The sequence below is a fragment of the Ovis canadensis genome, chromosome 1 (genome assembly GCF_042477335.2).
Source record: "Ovis canadensis isolate MfBH-ARS-UI-01 breed Bighorn chromosome 1, ARS-UI_OviCan_v2, whole genome shotgun sequence".
Lineage (NCBI taxonomy): Eukaryota > Metazoa > Chordata > Mammalia > Artiodactyla > Bovidae > Ovis > Ovis canadensis.
Window position 1 is genome coordinate 107,313,023 of NC_091245.1, and position 14,586 is coordinate 107,327,608.

The following is a 14,586-nucleotide window of genomic DNA, read 5'->3' on the forward strand; positions in this document are numbered from 1 at the left end:
CTCCTCTGTCTATGGAATTTCCAAGGTAAGAATACTAGAGTGGGTTGCCATTTCCTCCTCCAGGGGATTTTCCCAACCCAGGGATCAAACCTGTGTCCCCTGTATTTACAGGCGGATTCTTTACCACTGAGCCACCAGGGAAGGCAGGGCTGGACTGCTGCTGCTGCTGCTAAGTCGCTTCAGTTGTGTCTGACTCTGTGCGACCCCATAGACGGCAGCCCACCAGGCTCCGCCGTCCCTGGGATTCTCCAGGCAAGAACACTGGAGTGGGTTGCCATTTCCTTCTCCAATGCATGAAAGTGAAAAGTGAAAGTGAAGTCGCTCAGTCATGTCCGACCCTCAGCGACCCCATGGACTGCAGCCTACCAGGCTCCTCCGTCCATGGGAGTTTCCAGGCAAGAGTACTGGAGTGGGGTGCCATTGCCTTCTCCAGGGCTGGACTAGGGCTTGGTAAAAGGAAGGCTTATACAGAAGTTCTGGGGCAAGACATGGTCAGAGACACCACAGGACAGTTTCATAGGAGGAGAATAAAGTCCAAGAAGTGGGGGGAATTGATGTAGCCCTTGCCTTCCAGTCACTAACAAACATACCGATGGATTCCAGACACTGAGAACTAACATCATCAGCATCCCACACAAGAACGCCAGTGTCTGTGCTGACTTGGCCTTTACTTTTCCTCAAAGCCAACCCCTCTTTGCCAACTTTGAGACTAAACATTCTCTAACCAGAGCTAATTGTTGAAACCCAAACTCAAGCTACCAGTAGAAAACGGGATGGATTTCTGGCCCCCACCTGTTTCACATGCTCACACTGCAGGGGGAAAGTGCACACAGGAAGGCACAGAAGGAGGCAGTGGGTGGACCAGGCGCTCTCGACTCCAGAGGATTTCCTGCCAGCTGACTGCTAGGAAATCTATCCTATGGTCAAAGCAGCAGCCCTCCTGCTCTCTTTCTGGCCTGCCTCCCCAAATCAGTTGAAATGGAGAAGGAGGTGACTGGGGAGGCTACCTGACTGTCTGGGCTCCCACTGAGCCCAATCTCCTCGCCTCCCGCAAACCTTCTCCCCTCCAGTACTGCCTCCCACCTCCACCCCGGCCCGTTTACTTCTCTGAGCTGCATGCGTGTCCTGGTTGGCTCTGACCACTTCCTGGCGGATCTCTTCCAGCCACAGCACAGCTTCAGGATCCCCTGTCACCTGATAAATTGAGAACAATGGGATATGATGAGAGCTCAGGCTGGTCTCCCCAGGTTCCCAAGCCCAGATGCCCAGGGGAACCAAACTGCAGGCTGACTTGGGGAGCCATAGGGATAAGCAGTCTCTGTGCCCCTCTGCCCACCCTGCATGGGCACAGCCTTGTGGCTCCCTTGGATTGCTGCCAGGCTCACAGGGTTCTTTCCACCCTGCTTTCAGGCCATGTGTCAACTCGGGTGGGCCGTAGCACCCCAGAACCCTCTGAAACCTTCAGCATCCACCACGCTCTCAATAGTTCCCTTTCCTGCCCTTGTGCCCTAGCCATGTCCAGGGAGAGCCCACATCGGAGGGTGATGGGCTCTCCCCACTCCTCCTCCTTGTTCCCTTATGCCTCAACGCACAGCTTCTCAGGCCAATGCTGACCCTGACCTCCACCATCCCCTTCCTCCCCAGGCTCCTCTGCCGCACAGGCCAAAGGAGCCTGTGCCCGTCTCACCGTCAGGCTTATTCCCTCCCCAGATCTACGCAACCCCAACCCCAACCCCAGACTCTACTCCCTCCCCACTCTCCTCATTCATAGATGAACTTTCTGAACTAACATTTTATTGAGCCCCGGTGTTCCAGGCAGTGTTCTAAAGCACTTATGAACTAACATTTGTAAGGCACATAAGACGATATTTGGCACAGGGTGAGAACTTGATCAACGTTAGCTGGTGTCCCTGTCATATTATTTCACTTAAACCCTACATCTCTGAGGTAAGTTTATTATTGTCACAAGCCTGTAGGTGAGGAAACTGAGGCCCAGAGAGGGTAAGTAACATGTGCAGGGTCAGATGCCAGCATCCAAACTCAGCTAGTCTGGCTCAGGACTAGCAGCCCTCAGCCACTCTTTATGCTGCCACCTACTCCGGCCATTACAGGCTCAAAACCCTGCCACATTTGTCAGCTCACTTGGTTTTTTACCCCCATTCCAGTAGGGAGGTAGGACCAGGGCATGCAGTGTTTTACAGATGTATAAGGAGAGCTCAGGGACGTTATGGATTTGCTGTGAGTCACATGGTCACTGAGCATCAGAGCAGGGAATGCAGCCTGGTTCTCAGCCCCCCAGATCTGTGCTCTTCCCACACATAAGGTACCCACAGGACACTCTGTGCTGTCAAGTGGAGCTCTGCCCTCCTTCCCCAAGGGCAGATCAGAACCCCCCTGCCTCCCACCCCCAGAAGGGACCATGCCCATCAGACTGGCTTTCCAGGGTGCATACTGGGCGCAGCTCTACGCACAGGAGATATTCTTCCTGTGCTGGTGACCCCCCCAGCCAGCCCAAACCTCACCTGGGCCTTCCGCCTTTTGGCCGCCACGAGGAGGAGATGGTACCGAGGGGCGATGGGAAGGCTGATATCATCCAGGCTGGCAGCAGGAAGCAGAAGGGAGGAGAGGGTCTTCTCGGGGTTGTCCTGATCCAGAGCCTCATTGATGAGGCTGACCGCAAGGACCTCTGGGAAAGGGAGATTGAGGTGGGCGGAGGGCACAGGCTTATGGCTAAAGGATGGGGCTGTCCGAGTTGGGCCGTCATCCCCCTGTCCTGGACTCCACTCACGATCAGTCTCTTCCTGGACCTGGGCGTTGACCTGGCTCACTGCAGCCTGTAGGTCATTCCAGCTCAGGAAGGCCCCATCCACTCCACGTGTCTGCCGCAGCTTCACCAGAGCATCAAAGTACCTGGCAGCCAGGTGAGTGAGGATGAGGGGAGAGCGTGTGCATCACCAGCCAGAGGCCAGGGGAAACTTCGGGACTTTCCGCGCTTGACCTCCAGGACATCACATTCTCCTGGTTCTCATCTTACCTCACAGGTTGTCCTTTCTGAGTCTCCTCTGCTAGTTCCTCCTTCACCTCTAAGCACAGAGCATCCCAAGACTCAGTCTTCAAGCCTTTCTCTCTCCATGCTCACATTCTAAGTGATCTCACCTAATCTCATGGCCTGAAGCACCGTATGCTAGTGATTCCCCAGAGCACACCTACCACCCATTCATAAATGCCAGCTGCCTGCTCAGCATCTCCACATGAATATCTGACACTCACCTCCAGCTGAATTCACATCTGAACTCCTGATTCCCCCACGTGCTCTGCATCTTCCACAGTCTTCTCCATCTCGGCAAATATTCACTCCAACTTCTCAGGCCAAAAATCTTGAAGTCACCCCTGACTCTCTCTCACATTCCATATCCACCACATAACCAAATCCTGTCAGTTCAGCTTTCAGAATATATCCAAAATATGGCTCCTTTTCACCACGTCCACTGCCACGGCCCTAGGCCAAGCCTCCATCATCTCTTGCCTGGATTACTCCAATAGACATTTAACAGATCTCCTTGCTTTTCCCTTCTAACCTATAGTCGAGAGTCTTGGCACAGCAGCCAGAGTGATCCTGTTAAAAGTAGATCGCGTCACCTCCCTCCTCACTCAGATTCCTCCTGTGGCTTCCTTCTCACCTGGAGTAAAAGCCAGAGGCCTATGTGGTCCGGTCTCTGAGACCTCACCTCCCATTACTGTCCTCCCCTCCTTCCACCCCACCTCGTGGTCTCCCAGTGTTCTCTGAACACACCAAGGACACTTCTTTTTCAGAGTCTGTGCTACAGATAGCTCATGGCAATCCCTTATGCCATTTAGGTCTCTCTTAAAATGACACTCTTACCATAGAGGCCTTCTCTAACCATGCCATGTAGCAGACACAAACCACGCTTACCAGGGCCACATCCTTTATCCTCTCCGCCCTGTTTTATTTATCACCACGTATGCTGTGCTTAGTCGCTTAGTCGTCTTTTTTGCGATCCCATGAGCTGCAGCCCGCCAGGCTCCTCTGTCCATGGGATTCTCCAGGCAAAAATACTGGAGCGGGTTGCCATGCCCTCCTCCAGGGGATCTTCCCAATCCAGGAACCAAACCCAGGTCTCCCCAGTTACAGGAGGCTTCTTTACCGACTGAGCCACCAGGGAAGCCCATTTATCACCATAGCTCTTCTGATCATTTAACGTATTTGTTTTTCGCCTCTCTTCCCCTGCTAGCACAGAGTCAGATGACAGCAGGATCTGTGTTTTGTTCGCAACTGTCCCCAGCACCTAGATCAGTATCTGGCACGTGAGTGGGTACTCAAATATTAGCAATGAAATACTAAATAAATGGAGGGAAGGGGAACGACTGTAAACCCAACCACTCCCAGAAGAAACAGGTCAGGGAACTGCAAAAAGACCCAGAGAGCGGGCCTGGGCCCAGGAACAGGACATCATGCAGAAGGCTAGCCTCTGAGCACAAGAACTTGGAGTCTTGGCTACACTCTCTCCATCACCCACCCTCTCCCTCAGTATGCGGCTACGCCTTTCTTACCGCTGAGCGTTCTCCCCGTCCACCTCGGCCAGGCCCGTGGCGGGGTTCACCAGGCTGCTCCAGAAGCCGCTAGCATCCTTGGCCTCCAGAGCCCGGTTGATCAGGACCACGGCTGAGAGCATCTCCACAGCCACAAAGAGTTCCTCCTGGGCCAGCTCCTGCAACACAGGGAGGGCTGAGTCTCCACGGGCTGGTGAAGGGCTGGGGGCCCAGCTGCCCTCCTGCCCCCAAGCCTCTCCCACATCCCAGAGCCTACATCTCAAAACCCTTATGGCCTAATCCACTCACGAATAATTAAACTTAATAATGCTTACTACGTATTCAATGTATAAGTACTTTGTGCACACTATCACTTAATTTTTCTAACAAGCCAAAGAGGTAAGTACCACTGATATTCCCATTTCACAAATGAGACTATAGTAAAGTAATATAAGACAAACCTAACTGCCAGACACCAGAGCCCACACTCAACCAGTGAGTTCTACTGGTCCCTATCACCCACTAAGAACTGCAGTCAGCCCTGGGCACACAGAGAGGAAGAAAAGGTAGGCCAGGCCCCTCTGTGCTATACCACACACCGAAGGGCCCCTTTCCCGCCCAGTCTTCACCCTGTGCTTGGCCCTGTCTGGAGCACCCTTCCTGTCCTCTACAAACAGAATGCTGCAAATAATAATAATAATGGCTAAAACTTTTATGCCAGGTTCATTTCTAAGCACAGATGTTAACTCATTTAATCCTTACAACAATCCTATGAGATAAACATATTATTGTTCCAATTTTATACATGAATTGAGAGGCACAGGAGGTACATAGTTGGCTCAAGGCCACATAGCTGGGAAGTGGCAGAGCTGAAATTTAACTTAGGCAGTCTGGCTCTAAAGTCCACATTAGTCGCTGTATTTTACTTCTTAGGACTTAGTTTTTGCTTCCTTGTCATAGACTTCCTCACATTCACTGAGACCATCCCCTTCCCAGGTGCTGTGCCTGGACCTGAGGCTCTGTAAATGCCTGCTGTGGGGAGGATTCCCTGTTGAGTCTCCTCTCTTCCAAGACTTCCCAGGTTTACCCCAAGCTCTGCCCGCTCCATTCTCCTTCTGTGCAACTGTCTTCCATTCACATCATCTACACCTTCCTCCCTGTCTCTGCTTGGATCCTCGGATCCAAGGAGGATCTGACTTCTCCAGCAGGCTGGCAAGGCCCTATCACTTCACTGTCAGAGAAGCTGTACAGACGAGGGGAGGCGGGATAGCAGAGTGGTAAAAAGCATAGGCTTCAAGTACACTCGGCTTTGCATACACTCCCAGCACTGCCAGCTATAGCCGTTTGGGGCAAATTACTTAACCTTAGCATCTGTTTCTTCATCTCTAAAATGGAAATAATACTTATCCTATAGGGTTCCTTTAGCATTAAATGAGTGTTTAAAGCAGCGTTTACTCAAACGTATTCGCCATTATAACATACCCAGGATGGCAGGGATGGCAGCCCACCTCCACCCCTAGTCGCTTGCCAGCATTTAACAGTGCTCTCCTGGGTGCTCTGAACTGACTACGCTGATCCCTCCAGCTGCTTGGGGATCTGAGAGCTGGACCCTCACTTCTAGGGCTTACCCCCTGCTGCTGCTGCTGGAGCACTGCCAGCTCCTGCTGGTACACAGCCGAGGCAGAGGGGTACACTGGAGGCAGCTGGGCTTCTGGGCACATCAGCTCCTTCACAGTGTCAGCTGCCACTCCCCTCCGGAGAGCTCTGTTGATCCTCTGCACAGCCCGGAGCACTGCAGGGGAGGAGAGAGAGGCTGTGGAGGCTGGGCATCCAGTGCCATTTCCACTCTCCTAGCTAAATAGGTTCTGCTGGTAATCTCTGAGTGGAAATGGCTTTGAACCTCTGCTAGGTTCCAAATGTATTTCTAAATGTTCAGGAGGAAAAGGGGCTGGATCACTTTAAGAAGAGGTTCTGGAAGAAGCAATTTGTCAGGCCTAGAAGTTGAGTAGCTCAGCAGGTAACAAGGAGTGGCTGTCATAGCTGAGGTGAGTTCCTAAGGTGGTGAGTGCAAGACTGATAGGAGGTTGTGGAGCGCAGCTAAGATGAGGTTGGTCAAGAGGCTCCAGAGACCAAATCTTGATGACAGTGCAGAGGAATAAGGAACTAGCTTCAAGGCAGAGCCATTTGGGCTGCAAAGGGGCCATGGTGCATCAATGTAGTTTTAGTTTTCAAATGCTGGGGCTAATAAAATGCCAGGCAGATATGGGCACTGCCATCAAGGAGCACAAAATCTGCTGGAAAAAAATAAGGATACAGAATTACTACACGGCATTGCTGTCATTGCTGTGAAAGGTACTTCCCTTCCCCACTAGTATCCTGGCAGTGTGGGGGAGGAGAAACTTCAGGGGAGAGAGGAAGATTTCACAGAGGAGGAAGCTGTGAGGCAGCTCTGTGGGACATTTTCATCCGGTTTCTACCGGTGACAATGTGGGGGAACTGTAATCTAGAGGACAGAGGCCTGGCAGTGGGCAAGGCTGGGGCCATCAAGCAAGAACAAGTTGTCTGACCCGGCTAGGCTGGTGGGATGTGAAGAGAAGGGTAGGAGAGATATTCGGAAGGTCTCACATACCAGGAGGAGGAGGAAAAGGGACTCAAGTCTTGGAGAAATATGGAAGAACCCGTGAAGGTCTGAAGGTGCGCAACAAAGAAGATCAGATCAGATTTGTCAGATTACTCTGGCACGAGGAAAGAACTGAGAGATAAGGCAGGCCATTAGCCAAGAATGACCTGGGGGCTCCGCAGAGCCTGCCAGACAAAGGTGAAAGGTGACCGAGCAAGTCCAGGCAGAGGCAAGCATTCGCGCCAGGTATGCTGTCCACAGGCCTCTGCAGGACGCTGGGGGCTCTATTTTCCTTCACACTTGCTCTCCAGGTTGATCCCCTGGGAGGGAGACAATCACTAACTCACATTCTTTTACTAAAGAATTCTATCTGTATAGCATATTTTTAAGGGAAACTGAGCTGCATCACGAGTTTCTCTCTCATCTGGGCCATCACTGTATTTTGGAAGCCGAAGGAACCCAAGCAGGTTGAAACGGTCAAAATACAGGGCAAGTGCTTACAAGGAAACTGCCTGCCCCAGGAGTTCAGCCTGGTGCAGAACTGACTGTCATTATCTCCAAGGCCTTAATGAATTTAACTGTAGCATCCCTCTAGGGAGCCAAGAATAGGGCATACTAGGTGGCGGCCAGGAAATGGAGCAGCAGTCTGCATTGCTCTATACAGAAGCCAGCCAAGGAATTACACACTCTTCCAAGAGCCAGGGATACAGCCAGACCAGGTCTCAGTCTGGAGGTGACTTACTGGCTTGTTCCTGATCACCCTTTATGTTGGCAGCAGCCACACTAGCTTGGACCTCCTCCTTTTCCAGAAGCTCCACTAGGCCCAGCTCCTGGAAGAGGGAAGAGACGCAATAGAAGAGAGTCCTCCTAGGGCTGTGAATGTGCTTCAGGAGCAGCCAGCGAGCGCCCCAGGTCCACCCAGTCACCTACCCTCAAGCCCACCTCCCGCCTCTAGGCAGACTAGCCTGGCCCGCCCAGCCCTAGGAACTCATCTCTAACCTCTGGCTTTTTCTTACCCAGCAAACATCGGAAGTAACAACACAGGCAACACAAATATAGTTGTCTGGGAGAAAGTCAACAGCATTGAAAAAAAGATCGCTAACTTGAAGCCTCAATTCAGCAATGGCAGAGCATATCACTGCTTATTGGGCTGTCCCCCAGGACCCCCTGGTCAGGATGAGAGATGCTCAGAGGGCAGAAGCTGATCAGTCTGGTCCATTAGACTTTGGGGTAATTTAACCATTTAAATAGTCTTCCCTGGTGGCTCAGATGGTAAAAAATCTCCCTGCAATGCAGAAGACCCGGGTTTGATTCCTAGGTGGGAAAAAAAATCCCCTGGAGAAGAGAATGGCTACCCACTCCAGTATTCCTGACTGGGCAATCTCATGAATAGAGGAGCCTAGCTACAGTCCATGGGGTTGTAAACAACTGGACACAACTGAGCGACTAACACACACACACAGCATGTAGTCAGCACGTGCTAGATACAAAGAATTGACAGTGGTGAGGCTCTCCACCATCCCATAGTCAGAGAAGGTAAGCAAGTCATAGACAGAGCCTGACCTGCGCTTTCTGCTCTCTGTCTGAGCTCAGCTGTTCCAGGTACCAGTCCGCAAAGTCTCTCCTCACTCCTTGCAGGGTCAGGACAGGGTCTTGAAGGGCCTCAAGCAAGGCCTCGGGGCTCTGTCTTTCCAGGGCATCATCAACAACTTCTAGGGCCCCATGGACTGAAAAGACCAAGACTCCATAATGGACAGTGTGAGCAGGCCAACCCCTCACCATTCCCGGCTCAGCCCGCTTCTTTTCTGCCCAGGGTTACCCCCACCCTTGCCCCCTGGGCTCCTAGGGCCCAGCCTAAATTCTTTAGCTTGATCCTCACGGTCTTCCCAGCTCATCACTCCAGACCCTGAGGATAGCCCTGACCAAACAGGCAGGTGCACACTCCATCCTGGGCCTTCAAGCAGCCTCTCCTGCCCTGATCCCCCATCCCCATCCATCCATCCTCTAAACTCTCTTCTTGAAGGACCCCAGACCAACTACCCCCAGCCCCAAGGGCTGAATGGCCTTCCCCTTTGCCTCTGTCCTCTCCATGGTTCTCCATTCAAACAGAAGCCCCCTTGACAGAGATTGCTTCTCCAGACATTGACAGATGTAAAGAACACATATAGCCTTGACTTTGAAATAAAGGTTGACCCAAGTGAGGCCATGGGCCTTCTGGCCTGAGAGAAGCCAACCTCAGAACTCCCTGGGTGGGGGCTAATCCCTCAAACCTGTCCTGGCCTGTCCCTCTCACCATTGACATGGTTGATGTTGCCTTGGATTTCCGCTTGAGTTAGGCAGCAGTCATAGATGTCCTGGCTTTCTCCAGCATTCTGCAAAAACTACATTGAGAGGGGAACCTGGGAAAACCAGTTCAATCTTTCTTACTCCTCCCTCCCTGAATAACTAGTTGGTTTTCTGGGGGTCTTCTCAAAGCCAAAGATCAGTCTGGTTAGAAGGAATCTTGGGGAAATTGTGCGACCTAACCCCCCCGGTACTGACACAGTTAAGCTGAACTAACCTTGGGAATCTCCAGTCCAGTCTCATCCAGTTCTACATTCCAATCTCTCAGCCCTGCCCCAGAACCTTTTCCCCCGTTGTCTCTTCTCAATTCTCACCATTCTCCTCAGTTCCTCTCCTATTTCTCTACAGTAACTGACAAGTTAGTTTCTCCAGGCAACTTTACTCAGAGACAAGACAGACAGGAGTCCTGGTTTCACTAGAGACTTTCCAGGCCACCCAGCTTTTCAGCCCTTGCCAGCCAAAGGCCACCCAGCTTTTCAGCCCTTGCCAGCCAAGTCTCCTTACGCGGTTCCTGGCGTTGGCAGCCTTTTCCATCTTGGCCTGAGCCAGCAGCTCCTGGTAGATGGCTGCCAGAGGCTCTCGAAGATTCTCCAGCAGAGCACTGGGATTCTGCAAGGCCGCCAGGGTGTCCTTGACCACCCCTCGCTCCACTGCCTCATTGATGGCAAGAACAGCCGCATGGACTAGGAGGGGACATGAAAACAGGGTCAGGCGGCCAGAGCAAACCCCAGTCCAGCTACAGCACAATCAGCTGCAGACCACTCTGACATTACCCTTTTTTCTATCCACAAGGCCAGGCAAGTCAGGTAGCCTAATGGCCCTGCCTATGATGAGAGGTAACCAAAGTTCATATGGGGGCATAAGGCTCAGAGTCCTCCCATACCCATGGAACGACGCCAACAGGTGAGCCTGATCTCTACCTGCAGCCTCATCCACTGAGAGTTCATTGGCCAGGATGCCCCCGATCTTGCTGAAGGCAGGCAGCTGGAGGTCATACTTAGCCAGTTCAGAGGCCATGTTGCTGAGTTCTTCAGCTGCAATGATAGCACAGGTGCCTTTCATCAGGCCCCGAACCCCCAAGACCCCGCCCAGACTGTGGAGGTTGGGGGAGGAGCTGGGCTTACCTGTGAATTTCACCTTCCCGTATAGATCATGTATCTGAGGAGCCAATCCCAGCCGGAAGAGGAAGAGACTGGGAAAGAATGGAAGGCATTGGGGCCTATTCATTTTGACAGGCTGCAGAGAATAGGTTTGCAGGAGATACTATGGGAATTTAGAGATGAAGACCATTCAGCGCCTGCCCACAACTCATCCCCCGCTTACAGGGAGATAGGCAATGTAAGCCAGCCCAAGGCAATGCTGGAGCAGATAAGCAAGATGCTACAGGAGGTCTGTGGGGACTGGGAAGGCTTTACACACTGCAGCGGCAGGTCATTGGATGGAGACGGAGGATGCAAAGGGCATAGCAAGCAGAGACCCGCCGAGCTAAGGCACGGCCACCTGAAAGGACGCAGGAAATGAAGCCAGAAGGAGGTGACGTGGTGGACACAGGAACAGGTCAATCACTTTCTGTGATTTAGCCAACTGGTTGCTGATGGCTGGCTGTGAGTAGGACTAAACAGCCTTCTCTCTTCACACTGACTGTGACAGCATGTGACCCTCCTGATACATCCTAACTGGACTTCTCTGCACCCCAGTCACAAGCTGAAGACTCTTCGCTGCCTGCCCTTTCCCTTCACCCACAGAGGTCACGGGCAAAGGTGCCCTCCAGCACACACATAAATCTAAACAAAACTAGGCAGATAGAGAACGTCACTCCGAGAAGGGCTCCCTGTGGTCTACCCTCCGCCCTTCCTGTGTCAGTGTTTGTTGCTGCTGACTGTTGGTTGCATCCACCCAAGGAGCCCAGCTGACAAAGTCCTGGCCTCTCACCTGAGTGCATGGATGCAGTAGACCACCCGTGGCATGTTCTTCTTGTCATAAATGTCCGTGGTCTCTGGGAAGAAGGTCTGGAGGGGAAACCACCCAATTACTGCCAATGGACACTTCTAAGCAGCACCAGACGTGGAAAGAGGGGCTGAGGAACAGGTCTTCCTATCTGACCTGGGGTGTGTGTTCCTTTGTTGCCTGGGGCTTCTGGGTCAATCTCCCCAGCTCTTTACAGCCAGCACTCATCCACATACTCAGTGTAGAAGAAAAGCACTGGGACACACACCAGCTGAGGCCCAGCCACAGACAGCCAAACCAAACATGAACCAAACATCAGACAAGGCTATCAAGTCTACAGGATGCGGGCCACATGCTCCAGGAGAGATAGGTGCCTCTATTCATCCTACAGATGCAGCCAGCCTCTATCCCTCACCTTGGACTCTCACCAGAAAGGTGGCATGCTGGGAGCTGGCCATGACCCCAGAAAGGGCCCAGTGAGACACACACTGCCAAGGACTGCACAGGATCAGGACGTGCCATCACTGTGTCCAAGCCAGAGGTCTCTAGCCAGCGGGGACCCCTCTAAGAGCTGAGTCACCCCTGGCATGACTTCCCGTGCCACCTGATGACAGTAATGAGGTTTAACCTCAATACATCTCGGTTACCCTAGATACGTAAGAAAGGTCCAAATCTAGGGACTTAAAAGCATTCTAGCCTCATCAAGGACACATGTTTCTATTGTTTCTGCCTCTCACTAGAGCTTCTTTCTTAACTGTCATTTCCTTGTCTTATAGTTCTCTCCTATAGTGCAGAAAAACACGGCATAGTCTTACCACGCCTTAATTTGTACAGTCTTTACAATCTACAAAAAGAGATCAAACAGATCGTGTGATCTTCCTAACAACCTTATAGGGTAGATAGGGAGGGATCACTATCCCCCTTTTACAGGTGAGAGACAGACTGAGAGTCAAAGAGTGAGAGGACACACAGCATGTGTCCAGCTGGGGTCCTGGCCCAGGCTTCCAAGTCTATCACCTAGGGGTGTCCTTGCTTCACACTAAGAAAATCTGGTGGAAAGACGGCCCGTCAACATAAGGCCCACCTCCTGCATGATACAGGGGCCTCACTGACTGATGGGAACATCCTGGGCCAGGGAGCCTTCATCGCCCTTCACTTGACATACCCACAGGGAAACAGAGGCAGAGACCAAGTAACAAGGTTCAAAGACACATGGAGATGAACACTGAAGAGTCCCAGGGAGATAAAGCATGTGTGTGGTGGGGGTGCTGGTAAAGAGCAAAGATGAACCCCAATCTTAAGGCCCAGTGTTACCGAAGGCAGACCGATGTGGGCTATTGCAGACAGCCAAAAGTTGATGTTGTCCGTGTGACGGAAATGCAAGCCAGTTGCCTGAAAGGGAAGGAAAGAGAAGAGAATCTATTTCCACAGTTCTTGGGGTTTGCTATGGGTAGAGTCCAGACTGGAACTTGAAGATTCAAGGGGTGAGGGCAGGGGACCCTGCCCTATGGATTTCCCATGCCCCCAGGATGGAGACACAGAGACAGACAGAAACCACCAGGTATGGATGCCAGTGGGGCATTTGGGAAGGATGATACAGGGATGGGATTAGCAAGCTAGTAACGGCTTCCGAGAAAAGGGGAGTCCAGAGCTGGGCTGGGAAGGAGAGGCAGGCTGGGCTGGCCAGAACACAGCGAAGGGGAAGCGTGCCCTGGAAGTACCTTGAGGTGGTAAAGCCCACAGCCTCTGCATGTAGACTGTAGGTAGAAAAGTCTGCTTGGAGGTTCTCATACCAGGGCCTCTCAAAACCCACCTAGCAAACGCCTGTTTAGGGTGATACACACTGCCTGGCTGGGAGATACCCATTGAAACCTGCTGTTCTGGTGCAAAGATTAATAGCATCCTTTTCATCCTCAGTAGTGGCCAGGTCTGGACAATAAATTGTGTGGTCATCCCACTCTCACAGCTTTGAGAAGAGGGAGTTTGAGAGGAAGAATGTAGAAGGTAGAGACCTCTGCTCCCCACCTGGTACCGCAGCTGCTCCGCATCATAGATCTTCTTCAAGGGAACCACAGAGGGTGCGAAACAGTGGCCCAGCTTGGCCAGCAGCACTCCGTTCCGGAGGCTCTCCTCCAGCTCCACCGGGGAAGGCAGCTCCTCCTTCAGGCAGGCCTCCATCCAGCTGAGGGCATGAGAGCAGCTTGTGGCCCGCTCGGGCAGGCCACAGCACTTCATCCCGTCCCAGGACCCTCCCCCTCCCTCTCTCCCTTTAAGCAGCCTCTCACTCTCTCCCAACTCCTGCTCCTGCCCTGCCTGCGACACCCACCTCTGCCCACTGCCTGGCTGTTTCCACAGTCTTCCAAGCTGCCTCAGACAACTGGATTGGCCAGTCCTCAGCCCCCACCTGCCCCATACATCCATGACAGATACTGAAGCTGCCCATCTTCGGTGAGGCTTAAACAGTCTCTTACCTGTTACATGATATAACCTCTCACTCAGTCTGGTTATGCATTTGAGTGCTGAACCAAACTGTGCCTGCTCACTTCTCTTATTCTGCATGTTCTCAGAACCCAGGCACACAAAGGTCATGTCTACACAGCCCAAAACCCAGTTTTGATGATGAAGAGGGGAGTAGGATTGAAGCAAGGGGAGCAGCACAAACAGACAAAAAGGAGTCAGTAGACCTGCTTTCCACACCGTCTCCCAAATTCACCTCTCTGAGCCTCCAGCTGCATAATCTGCAAAATGAAGATACTTGTACTTCCCACTTCAGTGGGCAGCTGCCATGATTAAATGAGTTAATGAATAGGAAAACACCTTGAATGTAAATATTAAGTATTATTATGGCTGATGAGTGTATAGGGACAGAATAAAGGATCCCATCTGAGAAGCCCAATATGTGGGCTCTTCCTCCACATTTTGGGACCTATGCTGTTGCTGCTGCTGCTGCTGCTGCTAAGTCGCTTCAGTAGTGTCTGACTCTGTGCGATCCCAGAGATGGCAGCCCACCAGGCTTCCTCGTCCCTGGGATTCTCCAGGCAAGAACACTGGAGTGGGTTGCCATTTCCTTCTCCAATGTATGAAAGTGAAAAGTGAAAGTGAAGTCGCTCAGTCGTGTCCGACTC

The 14,586-nt window shown here is 52.2% G+C and overlaps 1 protein-coding gene across 1 annotated transcript in view; it reads right to left on the reverse strand.

Moving 5' to 3' along the window:
• The window catches only part of IQGAP3 (IQ motif containing GTPase activating protein 3), a 40,500-nt gene that overhangs the window by 19,764 nt on the left and 6,150 nt on the right, over window positions 1–14,586 (reverse strand). Inside the window, exons 3-16 of the mRNA XM_069576769.1 lie at window positions 13,487–13,643; window positions 12,776–12,853; window positions 11,447–11,523; window positions 10,639–10,706; window positions 10,435–10,548; window positions 10,019–10,197; window positions 9,465–9,552; window positions 8,735–8,898; window positions 7,914–8,001; window positions 6,180–6,343; window positions 4,573–4,730; window positions 2,789–2,910; window positions 2,523–2,686; window positions 1,104–1,194 (exon numbers count right to left, since the gene is read on the reverse strand). Of these exons, the coding sequence (XP_069432870.1) occupies window positions 1,104–1,194; window positions 2,523–2,686; window positions 2,789–2,910; window positions 4,573–4,730; window positions 6,180–6,343; window positions 7,914–8,001; window positions 8,735–8,898; window positions 9,465–9,552; window positions 10,019–10,197; window positions 10,435–10,548; window positions 10,639–10,706; window positions 11,447–11,523; window positions 12,776–12,853; window positions 13,487–13,643 (1,712 nt within the window). The remainder of the gene's footprint in view (window positions 1–1,103; window positions 1,195–2,522; window positions 2,687–2,788; window positions 2,911–4,572; window positions 4,731–6,179; window positions 6,344–7,913; window positions 8,002–8,734; window positions 8,899–9,464; window positions 9,553–10,018; window positions 10,198–10,434; window positions 10,549–10,638; window positions 10,707–11,446; window positions 11,524–12,775; window positions 12,854–13,486; window positions 13,644–14,586) is intronic.